This window comes from Rutilus rutilus (genome assembly GCF_951802725.1).
Source record: "Rutilus rutilus genome assembly, chromosome: 10".
Classification (NCBI taxonomy): domain Eukaryota; kingdom Metazoa; phylum Chordata; class Actinopteri; order Cypriniformes; family Leuciscidae; genus Rutilus; species Rutilus rutilus.
Window position 1 is genome coordinate 2,985,151 of NC_140215.1, and position 23,928 is coordinate 3,009,078.

General features: G+C 36.2%; 2 protein-coding genes across 6 annotated transcripts in view; one reads left to right on the forward strand and one right to left on the reverse strand.

Moving 5' to 3' along the window:
- LOC311297951 (SWI/SNF-related matrix-associated actin-dependent regulator of chromatin subfamily A-like protein 1) lies at positions 1–23,532 on the forward strand. 5 transcript variants are annotated; one of them, XM_084420448.1, is made up of 19 exons: positions 1–280; positions 698–909; positions 2,075–2,351; positions 3,420–3,470; positions 4,615–4,866; positions 5,678–5,728; positions 6,216–6,399; positions 7,099–7,249; positions 8,991–9,152; positions 10,905–10,970; positions 12,836–12,976; positions 14,310–14,528; positions 14,690–14,760; positions 17,288–17,390; positions 18,626–18,808; positions 20,286–20,386; positions 21,905–22,001; positions 22,236–22,318; positions 23,088–23,531. In XM_084420448.1, exons 2-19 carry the CDS (start codon positions 703–705, stop codon positions 23,089–23,091), a joined length of 2,403 nt encoding a protein of 800 aa, XP_084276574.1. In that variant the 5' UTR covers positions 1–280; positions 698–702; the 3' UTR covers positions 23,092–23,531. The 5 variants fall into 5 exon arrangements, with proteins under 5 accessions (XP_084276574.1, XP_084276575.1, XP_084276577.1 ...); XM_084420449.1 differs by having other exon boundaries at positions 7–280; positions 701–909; XM_084420451.1 differs by having other exon boundaries at positions 15–76; positions 23,088–23,532.
- Positions 22,333–23,928, reverse strand: part of LOC311297952 (thioredoxin domain-containing protein 6) — an 18,143-nt gene continuing 16,547 nt past the window's right edge. The window contains exons 18-19 of the mRNA XM_084420452.1: positions 23,069–23,122; positions 22,333–22,585 (exon numbers count right to left, since the gene is read on the reverse strand). Of these exons, the coding sequence (XP_084276578.1) occupies positions 23,103–23,122 (20 nt within the window). The 3' untranslated portion in view covers positions 22,333–22,585; positions 23,069–23,102. The remainder of the gene's footprint in view (positions 22,586–23,068; positions 23,123–23,928) is intronic.

The following is a 23,928-nucleotide window of genomic DNA, read 5'->3' on the forward strand; positions in this document are numbered from 1 at the left end:
ACTGACGTTACGTTACGTGACGTGACGTGTTTCTGTCATATCCGCCTCACCGCGTATTTTGAAGTAACGTTATATGGTAAAGTTTATCTCTATAACCAATAATAATTAACCTTTTTTTCACGCGTTCGTTAAGATTACTCAAAAATCGTTAAGATTACTCATTAAATGACTCGGGTTTGAATTAACTTGATTTGACAGTGTTATAAACCCTCTATGTTCTGAACTTCGAATATGTAAACAAACGATACTGGAAGCAGACTGAGAAGATTTCAGTTACACGGTAATGTGTGTATATATGTGAACGCTTAAAATACGACATGTATGTGTTATGCTACTGTACGTTTTAGGAAGAGACTCACATAAGCCTGTGTGTGTGTCAATAGCGTCATAGTCCAGCTTAAGTAAGTTCAGTAATGGTTTGTTTTTGTTGTAAACACACACACACACACACACACACACATATATATATATATATATATATATATATATAGCTGCTATGGAGAAAACAGAGATGTCATCGTCCAGCTCAGTTCAGTTCTCATATAATGGTGTCAATGCAGACAGATCAATAAAATTGTTGAATATTAAGTGTCCCCAACAGTGGCAAGGAACCAAAACTCCATCAGTGTGTGTGTGTGTGTGTGTGTTTTTGGGGGTGTGTCTTATGTTTGTGCTATTTTGTGCTCATCACTAACAGCAGTGATGTCTCTGAGTCTGACACCGGAGCAGCAGCGGAGGATAGAAGAGAACAGAAAGCGCGCTCTGGCCAGAAGAGCTGAGAAACAGGCTCAACTTACCCCTGGATCTGCCCAAACCCGGCACGCGCAGCCCGTCTGTGCAGAGCCAGGCCCAGTGAAGAACGGCCAGCTGTTTGCATCTGATCGGGCAACTGCTCATGCTGCACGACAGGTGGGCACACATTCCTGAACCCAGAAATTACTCTGGTATAGTTAATTTTTACGCTTGAGTGTCAGATAGTCAATGTGCAGAGCTGATGTCAATTATTTATTTATTTATTTCTGCTCTGCTCAATAACTTAAAGGGTTAATTCACCCAAAAATGAAAATCATCCTATAGTTTACTCACCCTCAAGCCATCCTAGGTGTATATGACTCTCTTCTTTCAGCCGTACACAATTATATAAAAAAATATCCTGGCTCTTCCAAGCTTTATAATGGGAGTTAATGGTACCTGAGATTTTGAAGCCCAAAAAGTCCATCCATCCATCATAAAAGTAAGTCATACGACTCCAGAGGGTTAATAAAGGCCTTCTGAAACAAAGCCATGCATTTTTGTAAGAAAATTATCCATATTCATGACTTCATAAACTATATCACCGGCTTCCGGTAACGGCTGTACACAAGTCTAGTTCTGGTGGAAGAGTGACCTCTGACCCTTTTAAAGGGATAGTTCCCCCAAAAATGACAATTTTGTCATTATTTACTTACACAAAAGATGATATTTTGAAGAACGTCTGTAACCAAACAAGTTGATGGACCCCATTGACTTCCATAGTCAAAATAATCTGTTTTCAGCTATATACATTTTGTAATTTTAAGTTAATATTTTATTTTAAAAAGTGTTTTTGTGAATTTTGTGCCCATAATTGCTATTATTATACATAACACCATTATTTGTATGATAAATTGGTGCCATTTACGCATAAAGTTTATGTGAATACTCGATTACTAGGTAGAAAAATGTGTTTTGGGGTGTAGACTCCATTAGCTGCAATTCTATGTACTATTTCTAATCCATCGAGACTCATTTTTCATTCTGTCTACTATTTCTAAACTTTCAAACTTTTAAAACTACTAAACTAAAACTTAAACTAATTAAAACTAAAAACCTTCAAACTTCAAGCTTTTCAAACTTCTTCAAACTTTCTGGCAAGGCTTTTTCATGCCAACATAAAACTTTTTTATTTAGTTGCTATTATTATACATAACACCATTATTTGTATAATAAATGGGTGCCATTTACGCATAAAGTTTATATGAATACTCGATTACTAGGTAGAAAAGTGTGTTTTGGGTGTGTGTGTCTGTCTGAATTTCTGTGCTCATTTTTGCAGACTCAGCCCTTAGACTCTAAAGGTACAAAGACAACACCTCCAACTTCCAACACTGCCTCTCCAACGTGTAGCTTTTATGGACAGCCAGACAAACCGGCAACAGGAGAAAAGCGCCCATGTAAACTCCCTGAAGCAGGAGGAAATATCCCTGCGAAGAAGCCGGCGGTGTCCGTGAAAGGGCGATGCGTGTCGCACACAGAAAACCGCTTCCGAGTGGAGGTCGGCTACCATGCAGACCTCATCACGGTATTCAAAAGCATTCCCTCCAAGAACTACGGTGAGGACAGACCACCATTGACAGAGAGTTTAAAGCGTGCATATGCCGTTCAAAAGTTTTTGATCTGTACGATTTTTAATGTTTTTAAAAGAAGTCTACTTTCCTATATATTAAAATAAAAAACAAGTATTTTAAAGGTGCTGTATGTAGGATCCAGCGGCCTCTAGCGGTGATGTTTCAGATTGCAACAACAGCGCTCGTGCTCGTGAAAAGCAATAAAGTTACAACTGTAGTCTTTCACATCAGATAACGTTAGCAAATGGTCGGCGTTAGCTGGCGAACTAATGATGTCTAACTTGAGCCAACTAAAGCACAAAATCACAATATATTTTACATGCTTTGAAGTATTGTTAGCTTACCTGTCCAAAAGGATGAAAGCCAACTCAGGGTCTGTTTTTATACCTAAAACAAAGCGGAGGTCTCTCCATAATTCAAACGCTCTGCCAATGTTGATCCGTGTTTTCGTCCTGAGTCGATCCGATTGACGTTTGGCCTGACGAGCTTCAGCAGATAAACATTTTTTTGTTTTTTATTTCTTTTTGGAGTTTGTGTTGGAGTCTGTGTTGTGCTGGAGGCAGGTCGTTTTTTGGTGTTATCAGACTCCATGTCGTTAGCTGCAGTGCCGTCGCAATAGACTGTATATAAAACGGAGAGGCTCGGGAGCGCGCATGAACGTCACATCCGGTGGATTTCGCAGAAAATCCGACCCGGAGACTTCACATAAAAATAGGAATACTGGCCTTCAGAGGTAATAGCAAAACGCGAAAAGTGGATCATTGTAATGTGTGATTACAACCCCTTCACAGACGGGCAATAAAAAAAAGGATTCATTTTATAAAAAAGTTACATACAGCACCTTTAAGTTGTCATAATATTTCACAATATTTGGTTTTTTTGTATTTTTAATCACATAAATGCAGCCTTGGTGTGCAGAAGAGACTTCTTTTAAAAACATTAAAATCGTACCGATCAAAAACTTTTGAACGGAAGTGTATGCTAATTAATCTTCAAGGAAAATGCTTGATGGCCTGTAATATTTATGCATTTGTCATTTCTCTGCTGTCACAGATCCTGCTACAAAAATGTGGAACTTCAGCCTCGAGGACTACCAGATGCTGAGTACGTCTTCATGAGCGTTACTTGGCATATTTGAGTACATCTATTACCTGTACATCTATTAAACTTAGTGCTGGGCATCGATTAATCGATTAATTATTTTGTTATATGCATGTACAGTACTGTGCAAAAGTCTTAGGCATGTTAATATCCATAAAAAATGGATATCAAAAAATATCAATAAAAATGGTTTTAAGTCAGTTATTTTTATCTTTTGCTGTAGTGTGTCAGTAGGAAATATCAGTTTACATTTCCAAACATTCTTTTTGCCATTAATTGTAATAATCCAGTGAGATTTGTGTATGCACAAGGAGTCTGACAGCAGCCGGTATGATCTGATCTCACCATCATCGAGTCCGTCTGTGATTACATGAAGAAACAGAAAAAACTGAGACAGACTAAATCCAGAAGAACTGCGGGAACGTCTCCGAGACGCTTGAAGAAACCTTCCTGCAAAGCTTCCTGAAAAACTATACGCAAGTGTACCTGGACAAAAGCCGTTTTAAACGCAAAGGGTCGTTACACCATATATTGATTTGAATTAGTTAATAGAAGTTAAATCATAAATAAATTCAATTTGTGATTTTATTTTTGAAAGAATTCTCACTTTACAGCATTTTAACGCAAGTGCCAGTGCTTTTCACAGTACTGTAGCTTTGCAGGAAGGTTTCTTCAAGCGTCTCGGAGACGTTCCCGCAGTTCTTCTGGATTTAGTCTGTCTCAGTTTCTTCTGTTTCTTCATGTAATCACAGACGGACTCGATGATGGTGAGATCAGATCATACCGGCTGTTGTCAGACTCCTTGTGCATACACAAATCTCACTGGATTATTACAATTAATTGCAAAAAGAATGTTTGGAAATGTAAACTGATATTTCCTACTGACACACTACAGCAAAAGATATAAATAACTGACTTAAAACCATTTTTATTGATATTTTTTGATATCCATTTTTTATGGATATTAACATGCCTAAGACTTTTGCACAGTACTGTACATGCATATAACAAAATAATTATACACAGTACACACACATATTATGTAAACAAACCTTTATTTTGGATGCGATTAATCGTTGCACAGCACTAATTATAATCCATGTATTTTGTGTAGCGCTGGGTGAAATGGTGTTGGTTTGTGTTTCAGTGGAGCAGGCAGTGCGCTTCCCCTCCGTCTCTCTGAAACCTCTGGCTGGGATGGAAGGGCTGAATATTTCAGCGTCCACCAGTCGCCCTAAAGATGCGGCAGCTCTGATGCGACTCTGTCAGGTTTGGCAGAAACCAGGAGCCACGGTAAAGGGGAAGTGCGTTTTAGTGTCTCGCTCTCGGCTGAAAGTCGATATTGGATACCAGGCTGATGTTATTGCAATCTTCAAGCAAATGCCGTCCAAATGTTATGGTGAGTGAAATAAATGTATTGCCAAAATAAACGTAAGAAGTCACTTTCCATGAATTGGGTAGATAACTGATCAAAATTTTATTTTCCTTTTAAACAAACGGTCAGTGAAAGTTTAATTAACAAAGTCAAAGAATTTTTTTTTATATGAACTTGTTTTATTTTCTCTTAATTGTATAAGGTTTGCAACCTTATGAGGCATCTTTATAAAATTAAGTCTGGTAGAAGATTTTTAAATTTCTTATAATAAAAATCTAAATGAAATTTATACATATTAAAAGGTATGCAATAAACGGTTACAGATTTAGCCTAAATTAAGTTGCCACTCAGTAGTGACGAGATCATTTTTAATCTGTTTTTGGAATAATTTTGTTATTGACAAACTTACATTTCCCATAAATTAAAGACAAATGTAAAAAAAAAAAAATATATATATATATATATATATACAGGGGTCAAGTGGTTAAATTTGATGAACTATTCCAAATGATGTCACTTCCTGGGTGACACGATGTTAAGGCATAATAAAATAAAAATCCTGCTGTAACAGGGTTGCATGCAAAATGGACGACAAACTAAATATTATAGTTAAATAATATAATTAAAATATGTTTTTAAATTTATTTATTCATATTTAAAATTGATAAAATATAAAAATATATTTAATATTATAAATGTATATATTTACACTCCAAAAAAACCCATAGGATTTGTGCCTCTACTGTTTTAATAAAATAATTGGTCACCGAAGTGTGTGGAAAGTTCCAGAAGGCTTTGACAGGGATCATTTTATTCTTTGTTTGAATATTATTAGACATGAAGACCAGAAAGTGGACTTTCCTCCTGGAGGACTACGGGCAGCTCAGTGAGTTGTTTAACATTATGTTCATGTGATTTAAATAAATTCTTTGTTCATGTACTTGTTTTATGTTTTGGCCTTAAAGTTGAATGAGTACCGTATTTTTTGTAATATAAGCCACTTTTTTTTTATCATCTAAAACATGCTGTGACTTTCATAATGTAATTAACATCAAGCACACATTTGGATTTGTGCCAAATGAGAGAGGAACGTGAGCTCAAGTTTATTTGTATAGCCACTAGTTTCAGGTTTGTATGTTGTTTTATACTGTATATTTTTCATTCCTGTTCTGTTTTGAATATCGTTATATGAATATGTTTGAATATTAATATGTTTTATTTTATTCACTGGTATTTTACATAATTTCTGAATGTAATAAGAAAATGTGACTTGTGCACTGATGCAACCTATTTATAATTTTTGCAAATGCAATTTTGACTCGGTGTAAAATATAGTACATGTACAGTAGTTGCTGATGATGACTTGTGTCTAGTGGTGGATCTGAACGAGCTGTCTGCGGTGGAGATTGAGCCTTTACCTCACGCTGTGCTCCAGTCCTTCTGCTCTCAGTTTGAGAAGAGTGAGTCCAGAGCTCCAGTCCCTCCTGAGGCCGATCTCTCGCACGTAGATCAGCATCTCACACGCAGCCTCATGCCCTTCCAGAGAGACGGAGTCAAGTAGGTCTCCATTACCAGACATCGTTTGGTTAGATAGAAAGATACTTGGTGCATTGGTAACACTTTACTACCTTAGCCATATCAGCCTAGAAAATCGCAACTTTTCATTTTCCGTTGGTCTTAGTACACAATGTAACTACAGAAGAGTCAAGTTTTAAATAGGAAAAATATCTAAACTCTTTGGTCATTTTTTTTGAGAGAGATGCTAATGGTCTTAACAAAGGTTAATAAATACTATAACAAATGTATTGTTCATTGTTAGTTCATGTTAGTTAATACATTAACTAATGGGGTGGGGATTATGGGGGTGGTGTGGCGCAATAGATAAGACACATGCCTTTGGTGTGAGAGACCCGGGTTCGAATCCACTGTGAGACACCAATGTGTCCCTGAGCAAGACACTTAACCCCTAGTTGCTCCAGAGGCGTGCGACCTCTGACATATATAGCAATTGTAAGTCGCTTTGGATAAAAGCGTCAGCTAAATGAATAAATGTAAATGTAAAACTAATGTTACTAGTGAACCTTATTGTAAAGTGTTACTTTCTGTAGCTAAAACAGTCGAGCATGGCACTAGGTTCATAGGTTCGGTTTTGCATGAACTGATATAAATGAAATACCTAGAATGCAATGCAAGACTCTTTGGATAAAAGCATCTGCCAAATGCATGAATGTAATGTAATGTTTGCTAATGTCTCAGCTTTGCAGTGTCCAGACAGGGCCGTTTGCTTCTGGCTGATGACATGGGCCTGGGGAAAACGGTCCAGGCCATCTGCATCGCTGCTTTCTACAGGAGTGAGTGGCCTCTGCTGGTGGTCGCCCCGTCCTCAGTGCGCTTCACATGGGCTGAGGTACACACACTTACTTTTAGACTACAGGGATGTTTTTTTGAGGATGCATGTCACATCTATACTACCGCTTTTGTTCACCAAGTCAAAATTTAATAAAAACAGGGCAATATTATTACAACTCAAAAGAACTGTGAATATATTGTAAAATGTAATTTATTCCTGTGATCAAAGCTGAATTTTCAGCATCATTACTCCAGTCTTCAGTGTCACATGATCCTTCAGAAATCATTCTACTATGATGATTTGATGCTCAAGAAACTGATTATTATCAATTTTGAAAACAGTTGTGCTGCTGCCGAAACTGATACTTTTGTTTCAGGATTCTTTGATGAATAGAAAGTTCAAAAGAAGAATTTATTTGAAGTAGAAAGTAGCTGTGTTTCCATTACCCTTCAAATTGCGCAAATTGAAATTGAAAATATGCCCAATGGAAACACGTCAATTTCGCAAAAACTCCCATTTATCGCAAAAAAGTTTTTCCGCTCGCATGAGGTGGTTTTTCAGGCAATTCGATAAAAGAAATATTTCGCAAAACTGCAATGGAAACAGTTTTGCGCATTTACAGGTCACTTGACGTAGATGACGCGGTGTGTTTGGACAGAAGACGAGATAGAGCTCTTTATTAAATTCATAAAAGACAAAAGAATTACAGGAATACTGGATTCTAAACCGCAAATAAATGCCACAATCAAGACCTCGAAGCAGAAATGAGGGAGAAACACCCAGAAACACCTCATATGAGCCGCTCACAGTATAAGGGTCTTTCCTTACCATTAATGCTTGGAAAACACATCTCTTTCGATTAATTATAATGGCTAGTGCAGTGGCTGGGATATAGTAAATAAACCTACCAACGGTTTTTGGAATTATTTAACATATCGCAAGAGGAAAAATGAAGTTTTAGTCGCATAACATCGGTTAACGGAAATGGCGTCATTTCGCAACAATTTTTTGTCGACATTTAGAAAAAATCACAAAAGTTTCGTGCAAATCTGTAATGGAAACGCGCCTACTGACACTTCTGATCAATTTAATGCCTCCTTTCTGAACAAAAGAGTAGATCTAACTGGTTAAAAAAACTATTTCCATCTGAGATTCAGAATAAACAGTATTTGTGTGACTGCCCGTGACGGATACATTATTTTTCATGGGTTTCAAGCAGTGGTGAGTGCTTTAAGTGCAGTGGTCACATGTTTACCTAAGCACTAATAATCTTTATACATTATATTAAATAATACTCTTGTTGCATTTCAATACTTAAGAGGATAAAATTAGAAGTACCATAATACACTTGTTTTCTACATTAGAATAGTGGACCGTTCATAATTGGGTGTTTATTAAAAAGCAGTTCTGAGTGGTAGTTTATGAAGCAGCATTGCAGACACCAAACTATAAAAAAAAAAGATCTGTTCACATTTTGCAATTGATAAATAAATGGCATCTGTGTTTCTACACACCAAAAAGCACCAGCTGTCAGGTCTTCTTTTTTATAAGCGGATGCCTGATGTGAAATCTGATTTATTAATTCATATTTTCCGTCGCTGCACCCTTGAGGAAGGACAAATCCTCCTCTTCCCCAGCAGGGATTCGTCATGGTAGATTATAAAGTTTGAAGGGAAATGCTGAAGATTTTGCAGTGTTCCTTTTGTAAGCTTTTAGTCACACGAATCAACTTCTTCAAAATAGCTGAAATAGCAGAAAAAGTCACTCAAAGACTTGATTTCTCTCCCTTTTCCCTCAGGCGTTCCACCGATGGCTGCCTTCCGTGACAGCCGACAGCATTAATGTGGTGGTTACAGGCCGAGACAGCCTGCGCTCCGGTCTCATCAACATCATCAGCTACGACCTGCTCAACAAGATGGACAAACAGCAGCCGTCCAGCCCCTTCAGTGTCATCATTATGGTGAGAGCGGAGACGCTCTTCTAATCACTCTCATTTACTGACTGCATTAGTTAGTTATTTAGATAAGAACTTTAGCTTGTGCATGTGTCTATAGCCATGTTTCAATCCACCTATTTTTATGCGCATTTTGGGATATTGCATAAAAAAAAACGCTGGTTGGAAACGCAAATATGCGCTCAATTGAGTCGGTTAAAGGTTTTATCCGATAAGAAACCATGCATATAAATTAGGGCTGCACAATATATTGAATTTATCGAAATATCGCAAATGTATTTATCGCAATATGCATATCGCAACAGCTTGCTCACTGCAAAAAATGCTTTTCTTACTTAGTATTTTTGTCTTGTTTCCAGTCCAAATATCAAAAAATTCTTAAATCAAGATGCATTTTCTAGATAAGTAAAATTAGATAATTTTTTTCTGGGGAAATAAAAAAAATTAAGTGAGTTTTTGCTTAAAACAAGCAAAATGATCTGTCCATGGGGACAGAAAAATAAAGGACAAAGAAAAATAATCTTGTTTCTGTTTGAATTAAGATGATTTTTCTTAGTAACGTATACATCAGTAAACACATAGCGTTCGTGTCTCACTACTCTAACGTTACCCTGCCAGTACATACAAAGATAGATTTATTGATAGACCAACCATTCAGAAACGTCCTGTTCGAGCCTTAATTGTCGAACTTCGGGGCCGTCATCTTGTTCCGGATCCGACTCAGGTTCAAATTGAGACGGTTGCACAGATGTGTCCTCAGAGACTCCCGCTGCCATTCTTTCTCCAAAATATACCCTCAACTGTTGTCAAGGCAACACTCCACGTGTGTTGTGTCAAAACGCCCCACAGAACAGAGGGGGGCAGGGTGAGCAAAGCTCATTATCATTTAAAGACACATGCACTTAAATGGCGTGTTGAAAACAGAGCTGTTTTTGACCAGGTAAAATTAGTGTTTTCTTACAATACTAAAGAGAATTTTTAATTAAAGTATATTACAAACTTTTCATTTAGACCCTAAAGAATCATATTAACTTGTACAAAAATGGCATTATATGACCCCATTAAGCTTCGTATCAGTAGAAACCCGGTAGTATTTTCGAATGACCGTGCTTCCCTACCTCATGTCCCCCTGAGACGAGAGATTTCTGTATTGTGTGTCTGGAAAAAAAAACTCAAATGACTCAAAAATCATCATTTATCATCATCAGAGGCTTTTTTGTCCAGAGGCGAGAGACTACAGCCAGTAGGAGGAGCTCGTTCCGCATGTGTTCAACCCGCCCATAGGGGGATCTCACGATAAAACGCCATCTTTTCAGTTTCGAGTCGACTAGTAGCCTAGCTGTATCATTTTTTCCGATACTGCCCTCTGTAACCGGTAGGCGTGGCTTGGGAGTGGCCTCGTAGGGCAGCGAAGCAAGTGCATTCTGGGAGTTGTTGTCTTTCATCCACATGAGCCAAAAATACATTTTCTAGCTTTTCTCAGTCTAGAAGGCACCAACTTCTAAAATAATTTCACATTTCTACTACATAAATGACCCAGTTTAAATACACATTCATCTTTCCAGCGGTGAAATATCCCTTTAAAAAAAACTTAGTATTCTTTCTAGTAGCCACAGACTCAGCATCCCTATATCCTTCAAATATCAAGACTTTTAAAAGCTCTTTTGAGCTCTTCCAAGGTGGATCCAGTAGCAGGATGTGATCTGAATTCTTCCTGTTTTCTGTTTGTTTGTTGTTTGTTTGTTTGTTTGTGTACAGGACGAGTCTCACTTCCTGAAGAACATGAAAACCGCTCGCTGTCGGGCGGCTCTTCCTCTGCTCAAGGTTTGCTGCTTCAGGCTTATTTTAGGCATCATTCATAGAGGTGAAGTCTAAAACACTGCGGTTTGGTTGATCCTGCCCTGTGCTATTAAAGTTTTAAGTCTGACAGACACTGGCTCTGTCTCGAAACCAAATGTAAATGTCTACCAACCCAAAATGTTGCCCAGAAAACTATAAAAGGTAAAATTAAGACAGCCATTAATATTAGTATGTTAATTTGACTTTAGTCTGTAATATACAGTTAGAATTATAATAATTATTATTGTTGTTAATAATAATATTAAATACTCTATTTGTTATTTTACAGTAAAATAGAGGTGGTTTAGTTTAGTTTAGTTTTATTTAATTTATTTAACAGTGACCATGCACAACAAATGTTGTGCCAGAGTTAGCTAGATAGCTAATTTGCATCTGTGGTCCCTGGGCAGGATTTTGTAACATAAAATTACAGCACTCCATTACAATCCAGGAAAAAGAAGAAAATAATAATAATATCACATCACAATATACCAAATTGCAACATCACAATATCAAATCACAACTAAAAAAATCCAAATGAATGATCACATGATTGATTTTTTTTTTTCTTAAGCCATAATTTAAGTGCAGTTTTAAAAATACTAAATTATGTACACTGTCTAATATGAACAGGCACTGAATTTCATCTTTCTGCTGCTCTAAATGAAAAAGCTGTTTTCTTAAATTTAACTGAACGGATGCCCTGGTTTCCCTAGAATTATCCTTACAGAAAGTCACACATTGTGTAAAATGTGGTGGCACAACATCATGGATTAATTTATACACTATCGTTCAAAAGTTTGGGGTCAGTAAGATTTTTTATGTTTTTAAAAGAAGTATCTTCTGCTCGCCACGGCTGCATTTATCTGATTAAAAATACAAACAAAAACAGTAATATTGTGAAATATTATTCCAATTTAAAACAGCTGGTTTTCTATGTGAATATACAGTAAAATGTAATTTATTCCTGTGATCAAAGCTGAATTTTCAGCATCATTACTCCAGTCTTCAGTGTCACGTCATGATCCTTCAGAAATCATTCTAATATGATGATTTGATGCTCAAGAAACATTCATTATTATTATCAGTGTTGAAAACAGTTTTTTACATTTTTATTTCATGATGCTATGATGAATAGAAAGTTCAAAAGAACAGCATTTATCTGAAATCTAAAGCTTTTGTAACATTAAACACTACCCTTCAAAAGTTTGGGGTCAGTAAGAATTTTAATTTTATTTTTGGGGGAAAGAAATAAAATAAATCAATATTTGTATTCATCAAGGATGAGTTAAACTGATCAAAAGTGACAGTAAAGACATTTATAATGTTAGAAAATATTCTATTTTAAATAAATGCTCTTCTTTTGAACTTTCTATTCATCAAAGAATTTTGACCAAAAAATTGTACACAACTGTTTTTTAACATTGATAATAACAATGAATGTTTCTTGAGCATCAAATCATCATATAAGAATGATTTCTGAAGGATCATGTGACACTGAAGACTGGAGTAATGATGCTGAAAATTCAGCTTTGATCACAGGAATAAATTACACTTTACTGTATATTCACATAGAAAAACAGCTGTTTTAAATTGGAATAATATTTCACAATATTTCTGTTTTTGTTTGTATTTTTAATCAAATAAATGCAGCCTTGGTGAGCAGAAGAGACTTCTTTTAAAAACATTAAAAAAATAACTTACTGACCCCAAACTTTTGAACGGTAGTGTACATCAAACAAATATCTGCAAAAAATAAAAAACTTGTCAACAATTTATAATTTTTGATAATAATGCAATGATGAAAAGTCATCTCTGATGCTTCTAATGAAAGATCTGTGGTGAAACAGGCCGCTAAGAGAGTGATCCTGCTGTCGGGAACGCCTGCCATGTCCAGACCGGCTGAGCTGTACACTCAGATCCTGGCTGTCAGGCCTTCCCTGTTTCCACGCTTCCATGACTTCGGCACACGATACTGTGATGCTAAACAGGTGCGTCCGTCTCTATACAGGTGTGTTCTTGGTTTATACCTAGAAGTGCAGTGTAGGGCTGCTCGATTAATCGAAATAAACAGAAATGTGGTATGGCTTAGTGCGATTATCAAATCACAAAGGCTGCGCTTAAAGGGTTAGTTCACCCAAAAATGAAAATTCTGTCAGTAATTACTCTCCCTCATGTTGTTCCAACCCCGTAAGACTTTCGTTCATCTTCGGAAACACAAATTAAGATATTTTTGATGAAATCTGAGAGCTGGCTCACTCCTCCATAGGCTTCTATGTTATTGAAACTTGCCGGCCCAGAAAGTTAGTAAAGACAATGTTTAAAATAGTCCAAGTGACTACAGTGGCTCAACCTTAAGTTTATCAAGCGACGAGAATACTTTTTGTGCGCAAAAACAAACAAAAATAACGACTTTATTCAACTATTAATTTTCTTCTGTGTTTCTCTGAGTGAGTTCATGACTGTAACAGCGCAGCGCTTCTGGGTTGTACGTCAGAACGTAGGCTCACTATTGGCCAGCATCACACTCAACACACACATGACCAGCATCGGCCAATAGTGAGCCTACGTTCTGACGTACAACCCAGAAGCGCTGCGCTGTTACAGTCATGAACTCACTCAGAGAAACACAGAAGAAAATTAATAGTGGAATAAACTTATTATTTTTGTTTGTTTTTGCGCACAAAAAGTATTCTCGTCGCTTGATAAACTTAAGGTTGAGCCACTGTAGTCACTTGGACTATTTTAAACATTGTCTTTACTAACTTTCTGGGCCGGCAAGTTTCAATAACATAGAAGCCTATGGAGGAGTGAGACAGCTCTCAGATTTCATCAAAAAATCTTAATTTGTGTTCCAAAGATGTAATATATATATTTTAAATATGACACATATGTGTGTAATAATATTTGTGTGTGTGTGTACTTGTACAACTATCTTTGTGAGGACCAGTTTGAGTGTTAGACCATTGGAGTGAGGACAAAGAGAGTAAAGTGAGGATATTTTGGCCGGTCCTCAGTTTCACAGAGAGCCTTTAAAGGCCTGTTTGAGGGTCAAGACTTGGTTTTAGGGATAAGGTTATAATGAGGTTAAGGGTCGGTTTAGGGTCGGGGGTCGGGTTAGGCACTTAGTTGTGATGGGTAAGGTTAGGGTAAGCGGCTAGAGATTGCATTGTGTAAATGAATGTCCTCATAAAGATAGATGTACAAGAATGTGTGTATGTGTATGTATTATAATTTGGGTGAACTAACCCTTTAAGTTCTATTGGGAAAAAGTGATCATCGGTGTGAAAAGGGTGTATAGTGAAGGTGTGTCTCTGACTGCAGCTCCCGTGGGGTTGGGATTACTCCGGCTCGTCTCATCTGAGCGAACTCAAGCTTCTTCTGGAGGAGTCTCTGATGCTCAGACGGCTCAAATCAGAGGTGCTCTCTCAGCTCCCTGCCAAACAGCGTAAGGTGGTCACAGTGACCACAGACGGCATCAACTCGCGCACCAAAGCTGCTCTCAACGCCTCTGCCAAACAGCTCGCCAAAGGATGCCACAACGTGAGCGCAAACTACTACACATCTCTGAAAATAACTCGTGTTCTGAGGAAATTCTGTCGTTATTTTCTTCCGAAATTCTTCTTTTTATTGGTTTGAAACGACATGATGACTGGATTTGTGCTGTTACTGTCTCTGATGAGCTTTTCTGTGTTCATGTGCAGAAGTCACAAGAAAAGGAAGCACTCCTGGTTTTCTTCAACCACACAGCAGAGGCCAAGATCAGAGCCATCATGTACGTTTGACTAGTACGAGCTCAGCTTCACACAAGTCCTTTATGGAGAAACATGCATTATTATTAAAAGATTCATGTACATTCAGATGCATAAAATTAAGCCATTGTAAAAATACACATTCTATATTAATGCATTAACCATAAGCAGACTTTTATTAATAGATAGAAGAATTTTTCTGATTTAAGGCGAGACACGGCAGGCAAAAACATCTGGGGTTTTTTACCGGTCAATTTTGAGATTTTGAGATTTGTCTTCAATAACATGTCTTCTTTCAGACTTGTGGTGAAAAAAAAGTCAGAAATACACATTTAGGTCTTTATTTTGCTACACTTTGTCTGTTTGCGTCTGTAGATTTCTCATAAATTCAACAAAAGTTGGCGTTGTAAATCATCCCGCTGCTAATATATACACCGTTAGAAAGCTCTCTCTCTCCTGTACAATGCTGTCGGATCCAAATATGGTCATTTCCTTTTAATCAGCAACCAATCGTTAAAGTAGAAGGGCTGAATGCGCAATCTCATTGGCTGATATAAATCTTTAAAGCCCATTTTCTCAAAATGACTTTTCTCTCATACTCCAAGCATAGACAGTATATAAACTGGACACAGCGACCCCATAGGTTTCAACGGAGAAAAGTGAAGTCAATTAGAAGCTCTCACTTCCTGATGGCTGAGCGTACTGCGCAGACTCAAACTGAGCTTGACGACGTAGATGTGACGTGAGCAACCCGTCTGTCTTCTAGTAGCTGTGCCAAGAGAAATCTGAATCATTCCCTTCCGAATCTTGCAGAGAGGGAGAGTGTGAGTAGGAGGTGTCCATGAGCTAGGAGTAGGAGAAACTTTTTCTAAGTATTCTGATTAATTACTTTGTCATTTTGCCTCCACGTCCCCCCGCGAGCTTCTCCTCTTGTTCATACGGTAATCTCTCTACTGCGCGACAGAGAGTCGCGTGGTTATGACGCAATCGTTAGCCTACTTTTACAAAAACTGCTTCTATGGGGCCATAACGTAAGATACAAGGTAATGGAGCCTTTTATACATTTTCGTGTTTCTTTAGAAATAAATAATGGACAAATGGAGTCTTTAAACGCCTCAGATGTAAAGTTATTCGCTGTCAAAGTGACGCCAAAATGAATGGGAGTCAATGGTATGCTAACAGCAGGTGATGGTCTGCTAATCAATAGCGACGCCCGGGGAAGCTTCAATATTTTATGAAACCCTGCCCCCCTGACTCCAAGTCCGAAATCTCCACTTCAGTAGCACCTATATACACCAAACTTTCCAGTCTTGTACCTAGTTATATTATGAAGACATTTACAAATATATTTATTTGTAAATATATCATTCCTAGCTTGATTTATATAACATTTTATTCCAAAAAACATGGCAAAATTTTTTTTTTAAGGCTATTGATAGTATATTCTGATTTACATGATAACAAAAGTAGATATCCATAAATCCCTCTGTCATTTTTTTCCCATCTAATATGTGAACACAATGAAAAAATAATTTTGAACCTGGCTTTATCCAATACTCAGATTTCGTTTTTTTATATATATGCAAATTTGCGCATATTTAATTAGATATCGCCTAATTTGCATATTTAAACATTAAATTACAGAAAACTTGTAATACATTTATTTCTCATCTTAATGTATCAACTGGGAAAGTTTCATGGTGATATCTGCTAGTTAAACATTTTGCCCTATTCACCTGTAGTGTCTCGCCTTAATAGCAAAAACTGGTGTCTTTATAATGTTGCTGTTGCCATAGTTACCGGTAAAATCGTGCAGTGTACAGCTTCAAGCACACTGATTTTATTAAATTGTTTTAATACACAACCTTACATTATGGTTTATATATAGTGTGTTTACTAAAGCATATGATTATTCAAGGGTTATTATCAGCATTTGGCCGTTCATTTACACGACAACGCCGTTTTGTGCGCCTGAGAACGCAAACTATTGAAAGCGTGTTTCAAAGTGCAAGTTTCTGAAAACGATACTGTTATCCTCTTCAGTGACGTCATGCGCACGCATATTACAGGTTCGGTCTATAGCATAGACAGTAAAAGGTCTATAGCCACATAGTTTTTCTTTACAAAGTGACATCGCCATCTACTGGCCTGGCAGCATATTACAGCAATTTGAATCGCTTTCGCAGATCAGTGTGAACGGGGGACAACAATGTCGTCTGTGTATGTGAGACAAGTAAAGGAAAAACTTTTCATTTTTTAGTACATGGTTGTCGTGCAAACATACCCTAAAACCATACAAAATATTTTCGTTACTTTGAACAAAATAATCGTTAACTAAAATAAAATCAAATATATTTCAGCTACTTGCCAAGGCAACATTTCTCATTTTCGTTTAGTTTAACATAAAGTACTAAAATAAATACATTTTAATTCTTTTTTATTTAATTAATTTTAAAATATTAACAAAAAAATTTATATAAAAAAAAAAATACTAAATTGAAAGTGAAAACAGAAAATATTTATATCAAAGTGTTTTAATGCATTCCCCAGGGAGTACATCTCAGACACACTGGAGTGCGGACGAGAGAAGTTTCTGGTGTTTGCTCATCACAAACTGGTGCTGGACAGTATAACCAAAGAACTCGGTGAGAAGGTCTGTCCACATTTACTTCTTCCCCACAAAAAAACAAAACAAAACAAACTTTCTTAAACATTTGCCATCAGCTGACAGACTTTAATGCAGTTTTTAGTTTTTTAATGAATTCAAATTTGGTAAAATACTTTTAATGGAGCTGAGAGTATAAGACTTGTACTGTACTCAAATGAGCTGAAATAATATTTGTAATAATAAACTATATTTGGTTTTCTATAGTAGGAATAGTTCTCCATCATCACGCTATATACATTATTGGAGTGATGCATATTAGAGTGATTTCTGAAGGATCATGTGACACTGAAGACTGGAGTAATGATGCTGAAAATTCAGCTTTAAATCACAGAAATAAATTACATTCCACAATATAATCACATAGAAAACAGCTGTTTTAAATTGTAATAATATTTCACTGTTTTACTGTATTTTTGATCACATGAATGCACCCTTATTGAACACAAGAGACTTCTTTCAAAAACGTTCAAAAATCATAATTATAATACACTTTTGGCCAGAAGTGTACAGTATGCATGTCTTTATTTCTAGTCTATAGTGTGTTTTAGTATTGTTTATTAAATTGATCAGATATCAGCCATAATGTGAAAATAATTAGCAGATAATTGGTATTGACAAGAATTTCTACATCAGAGCATCAATAACCAAAATAGCTAATAAACGTTCATACGAGGTGTAGAGTGTTTTTGTGCCGGCCTGGTTTGTATGTAATAGTTGAGTTGGATGTACAGTCAAACCAAAATTATCTCCGTTTATTCGCTATGGTTTAGAAAATGGTAATAAAATATGACAAGAACTCAGTTGATATTTGACTGGTTTTGTCCGTCCTTCTGTTAGACTGACTCACACATGAATTATGTTGAATATCTGTCAGCTGTTAAATGTAACTACACAATTAGATAATACCAGTTTAGCCCAATCACCAAGCAATGCTTCATTGTGTTCAGTCTGTGGTGTAAAAAGGTCGCATTAGCAGTTAAAGAAAAAACACTGGTCGGGTCAAAGTGTCTGAATAATATTTGGTGACAAATTTGTCACTGTATGAAGACTTTTTGGGTATAATATGTCACAGTTTACTTTATTTTGTTATCCTCACTAGCATAAATTAACTATAGTGTCCTGCACCCACTAGTAAAAATGATATCTGGTGTCTGAATAATTTTAGTTTTGACTGTATATGAGCACTAGGACTGTGTTGACATGGTTGTGTTTGTGTGCAGGGAATCAATTACATTCGTATAGACGGATCGACGCCGTCAGCGGATCGACAGCAGTTGTGTAACAGATTCCAGTCTTCACAGAAGAGCTGCGTGGCGGTTCTGTCCATCACGGCCGCTAACATGGGAATCACGCTGCACTCGGCCGACCTCGTGGTCTTCGCCGAGCTCTTCTGGAACCCGGGAGTGAGACGCCAACAGATCTACAGGGTTCCCACACTCATCAGGGGAACTTAGAGTAGTTCACTTCAGAGTTAAAATGTCCTGATCATGTACTCTCCCCCACGTTATCCAAGTCTTTCTTTCTTCGGTCGAAAAGAAATGAAGGTTTTTGAGGAAAACATTCCAGGATTTTTCTCCATATAGTGACTTCAATGGGGTCCAACGGGTTGAAGGTCCAAATGTGAGTTTCAGAGCAGCTTCAAAGTCTCGACATGATCCAGCCGAGGAATAGAGTCTTATCTAGACAAACCAGCGGACATTTTATAACAAAAATAAACATTTATATACTTTTTAACCACAAATGCTCGTCTTGCACTTGCTGTGATGCGACACACCTTATGTAATCACATTGGAAAGGTCACGCGTGTACCGGTTCAGAAATGTAGGATAGGGTGAAAAACTCCATCTCATTTTCTCCTCCAACTTCAAAATGGTCCGACATCGTTGTTTGACTTTTTATTTATTAATTTATTTGTAAATGGCGTTTGACTTAGTCTTTGCATGTTCGATTTGTAAACACTGGGTCGGTACTTTATTTTTTTAACCGGAACTCGCGTGACCTTTCAACGTGATGACATAATGTGTGTCGCATCACAGCTAGTGCAAGACGAGCATTTGTGGTTAAAAAGTATATAAATGTTTATTTTTGTTATAAAATGTCAGCTGGTTTGTCTAGATAAGACTCTTATTCCTCGGCTGGATCGTGTCGAGACTCTGAAGCTGCACTGAAACTCACATTTGGACCTTCAACCCGTTGGACCCCATTGAAGTCACTATATGGAGAAAAATTCTGGAATGGTTTCCTCAAAAACGAAGAAAGAAAGACATGAACATCTTGGATACCGTGAGGGAAAGTAAATGATCAGGAGATTTTAACTCTGAAGTGAACTACTCCTTTAAAACTGTGGCTTCAGGCCTGGAAAAGTCATGCGGAGATCTAAAATATCACATTGGCTGGAAATTGCAAATTGTGAAAGCAACTTTTGTAAACTATTAAAATTGAAGGTGAAAAATTATAACTTTTTCAGTTAACCATGAGATGTGGGAGCCCTGAATTATACAAGACTTCACATTTAAATGTTAGACTTTGTCTTTTTGCACATTTTTTGTTTTGTTTTACTTGCAGTTGTTATTTTGATTTTGATAAAACTCTTTTCATGTCAAAAATTTTGTTTTTAATATATGATAACCCTGATTCTCATGCAGATCTGACCTGTCGTATAATCTGTACCCGTAGAAACGGTTAGACGGCCAGACTCAGATAAAGGCCTTGTCTCTCGTTGAAAAGCATTTTCCATGAATCAGGAGAGTTGTTTAGTCTGGAACAAGCTCTCGTCTGGGTTCAGAAAGCCAGTCGAATGGAAAAATGACTTAATGAATGTAACTGATATTGAGAGTGCTGCCAGACTGCGTGTTAAATAAACGCGTGTGTTTCCTTCAGGTCCTGATTCAAGCAGAGGACCGGGTGCACAGGATCGGACAGACCAGTAATGTGGACATTCATTATCTGGTTGCTAAAGGCACTGCGGACGATTACCTTTGGTAAAAAAACGATTCCCCCCTTATACAGTATGTGACCCTGGATCACGTCACCAGTCTCGAGTTGCACGGGTATATCTGTGGCAATAGCCAACAATACATTATATGGGTCAAAATTATCCATTTTTCTTTTATGCCAAAAATCATTAGGATATTAAGTAAAGATCATGTTCCATGAAGATATTTTGTACATTTCCTACCGTAAATATATAAAACATGTATTTTTGTGAGTGAATGCAGCACAATCGTGAACATAAATGAACAACTTTAAAGGAGATTTTCTCAATGTTTTGATTTTTTTTGCACCCTCAGATTCCAGATTTTCAATAGTTGTACCTCGACCAAATATTGTCCTATCCTAACCAACCATACATCAGTGGAAAGCTTATTTATTCAGCGTTCAGATGATGTATACATCTCAATTTCAGAAAATTAACCTATAAGACTGGTTTTGTGGTCCAGGGTCACATATCAGGACATTTAAACGAAAAAACAGCCTTCAGAACTGGAACAGAATGATTCAATTGATTGGTTTTGTTGGTTTGATGCAAGTTTATGAAAAATTATTATTGTGATATCTATCTATCTATCTATCTATAGATTGTGTGTATACTGTATATATATATATATACTTCATCCTTAAGAGTATATATAGATATATAGAAGTGTCCAAAAATGATGTCCAGAGGGGATATTTGTTTTGTTTTTATTGGACTTACAAGTTTCCTTCAAAATATTTTATATATTTTTTAATACTTTTTATGATATGAGTTATAAATACTTTACGTATATGAGTAATGTAAACTCATATATATGAGGGAAGAACAAAACGCTTGGTTAAGGTATTTATGTGACAAAATTATTTGGCAAAAAAAGGCAAACTACAGTTACAGGTTTTATTTTACTATGCAAAAAAAGAAGCATACTTCAACTACAGCATAATCAGTTATTAATATTCCGATGGTTCTCTCTTGTTCATAATTAATAATTCCTTTGTATGACAGCCTGGAGAAAAATGACGTCAGCACAATTTGGCATGTTTCGTTGTGTTATTATTACTAATAAAACAAGCTGCACAATGTGTTTATAAAATCTTTAACAAATTTTGAATAATATTTGAATAAAGTGTGAAGATGTCAATTTTCCTAGTCCGGACATCAGTTTTGCCCACTACTGTACATATTAGATGCTGTAACTGGCCACCTTTTCATTTATGTTTTGTGCTCTCAGTGGTTCATTTTAAGTTGTTCCTACAATCTTAAATTTAGATTCAGATAATTTTATCAGGAATAAAGTTGCACGTAGTTTTACATAGTTAGACAATTTAGTTATACTTGTAATTTTTACTTTAATTGTAATTTAAATACTTGTAATTTTCATGTATGCATTTTATAAATGTAATACCTTTTTTCAAATGAACTTTTTCTGCAATGTATTGTTAATTTGAGTAGTTTCTCAGTGACAGGCATCTCATCACTGCTGTCCTCGGCTGGTTTTACACCGTTTGCTTGTGTTTCTCAGGCCCATGATTCAGAGCAAAATGAGTGTTTTGGAGCAGGTCGGCTTGTCTGAGTCCAACATTTCAGAGAACGCAGAATCGGCCAGCTTCCACAGCAAGGTTAGTATCCAAACCTTCAGCATTTGACCATCAATACAATAAATTTAGATTTCCATTATACCATTTTCAACTTACTGTAGAAAGCTTTAGCTTTTAGAATAATCAAAGTGTCGAACGTTTGTAAATATCTACATAAATATTGAATAGATATTATTATTGCAAAATAGTTATTGCGAATTGCAAGAATTCTGAAACAAGTCTGCCTTTGTTTTCAATCCTGTTGCTGTCTGTCAGGACCCTCAGCAGCTGACCATCACTGAGATGTTTCAGAGGTCCTTTGATGAGGAGGAGATGCTTGCTTTGGTCGATCAAGATCAGTAAGACGACAAAATTATGACATGAAATTAAACTAAATATTTGGGTTGGTTGAAAGCCACGTGTTTTTGTCAAGTGCTTCACGTTTGTATGTGATAAAATTTATGTTACAAAATGTCAGTTTGAGCCAAACAGATCAGCCTTGCACCAAGTATTTAAACAGACGAGCGTTTAATTCACAAGAGGATGTAAATGATTTATAAGAGACTGAAGATGAAACCACAAATCACTGGCTGTTTGTTGCACATCTAGATGCCTTCAGGTCCAAACTGGTGGAGAACAAAAGAAAGTGTTCATATCATCATGTCTTATGAACAGGGTTATTATTAACACAAACTAAAACCATTAAAAAAAACATAATTAAACATTAGCTGAAATAAAATAAAATCTAAAAACTCATTTTATATCAGCTACATTTAGGCAACATTTCTTATTTTCATTTAGTTTTAAGTTGAAGTACTAAAATAACTTAAACTAAAATGTCAAAAACTGTATAGACATAAAAACTTAACTTAAAGAACTTAAATAAAAACTTAACAAAATGACCAAAAATGTTACTACAATTAAAATAGAAAAATAGAAAATAGTCTAATTCACAAATATGAACAAAAACTATAATAGTATAACAATGCTAAAAATGAATACACCTTATGAACTGATTCTTGTAATGAATCTGTCACAGACTCGTTTCTTTGCGAATCAGTTTAATTGTAGAAACACCATGAATGTTCCTGACACCTGACCATCTTTACCTCTCCTCTTTTCTGACAGATGATTGTGCAGATTTCAGGAATTCGTCGGATCCCCTGAAACACAGACGAGTTCTTCATCACATTTACATCACAAGTAAAAGACAAAATAAAGTTTATTTATAATTCCAGTATAAAGTCAGTGACTTTGTGTGATTAATGTTTATCACGTTTCTGACACGAGTTCATCTGTCGAGTTTGTCGGATCACTGATTCTTGAGACATGGGACAAAAAAACACTTTAATCAATAAATAAAAAGTTTATGCATCAAGGAATTATTTCTGATTAATGTTTCTGATTAATGTGTCCTTTATGCTTTGGTGTGACAACCTTCTGCTTCCATGTTTCAGTTTTTCCAACACCAGATAAAATGAAGAAAATCCAAGCAAGTTGACAATATTTTGAATATATTTTGTGTATTAAGACACAGTCATTTTGTTTCCTGGTTTTGCTGACAATTAATAAGAACCTATTTAAAATGAGGGAAATTTACAGTTTGGGTGACGGGACTGATATACTGTATAATAGTTCTGACAAAAATATATACATTTATAAAAATATGATTTTAAAATTGAGATTCGGGAACCTCTCTGATTGGTGGATCTCGCATCGGGTCCCGGCGGGTCGTAATACATACAATTCTACCGTAATATTTAGCATTACAACACAAAAGCTTGTACTTTGTTTTGTTTGTTTGTGTTTTGCTCGTGCATACCGAGGTGAATAAACTAAAGTAGTGTTTATGTTTGGTTAGTAATAGATTTGCACTTGCAAGTTTCCAATAAAAAAAAATGCAACGATGTAAATTATTTAAAAACAATAGTTTTTTAAACATTAAATAATGTAAACATATTCTAGTAAA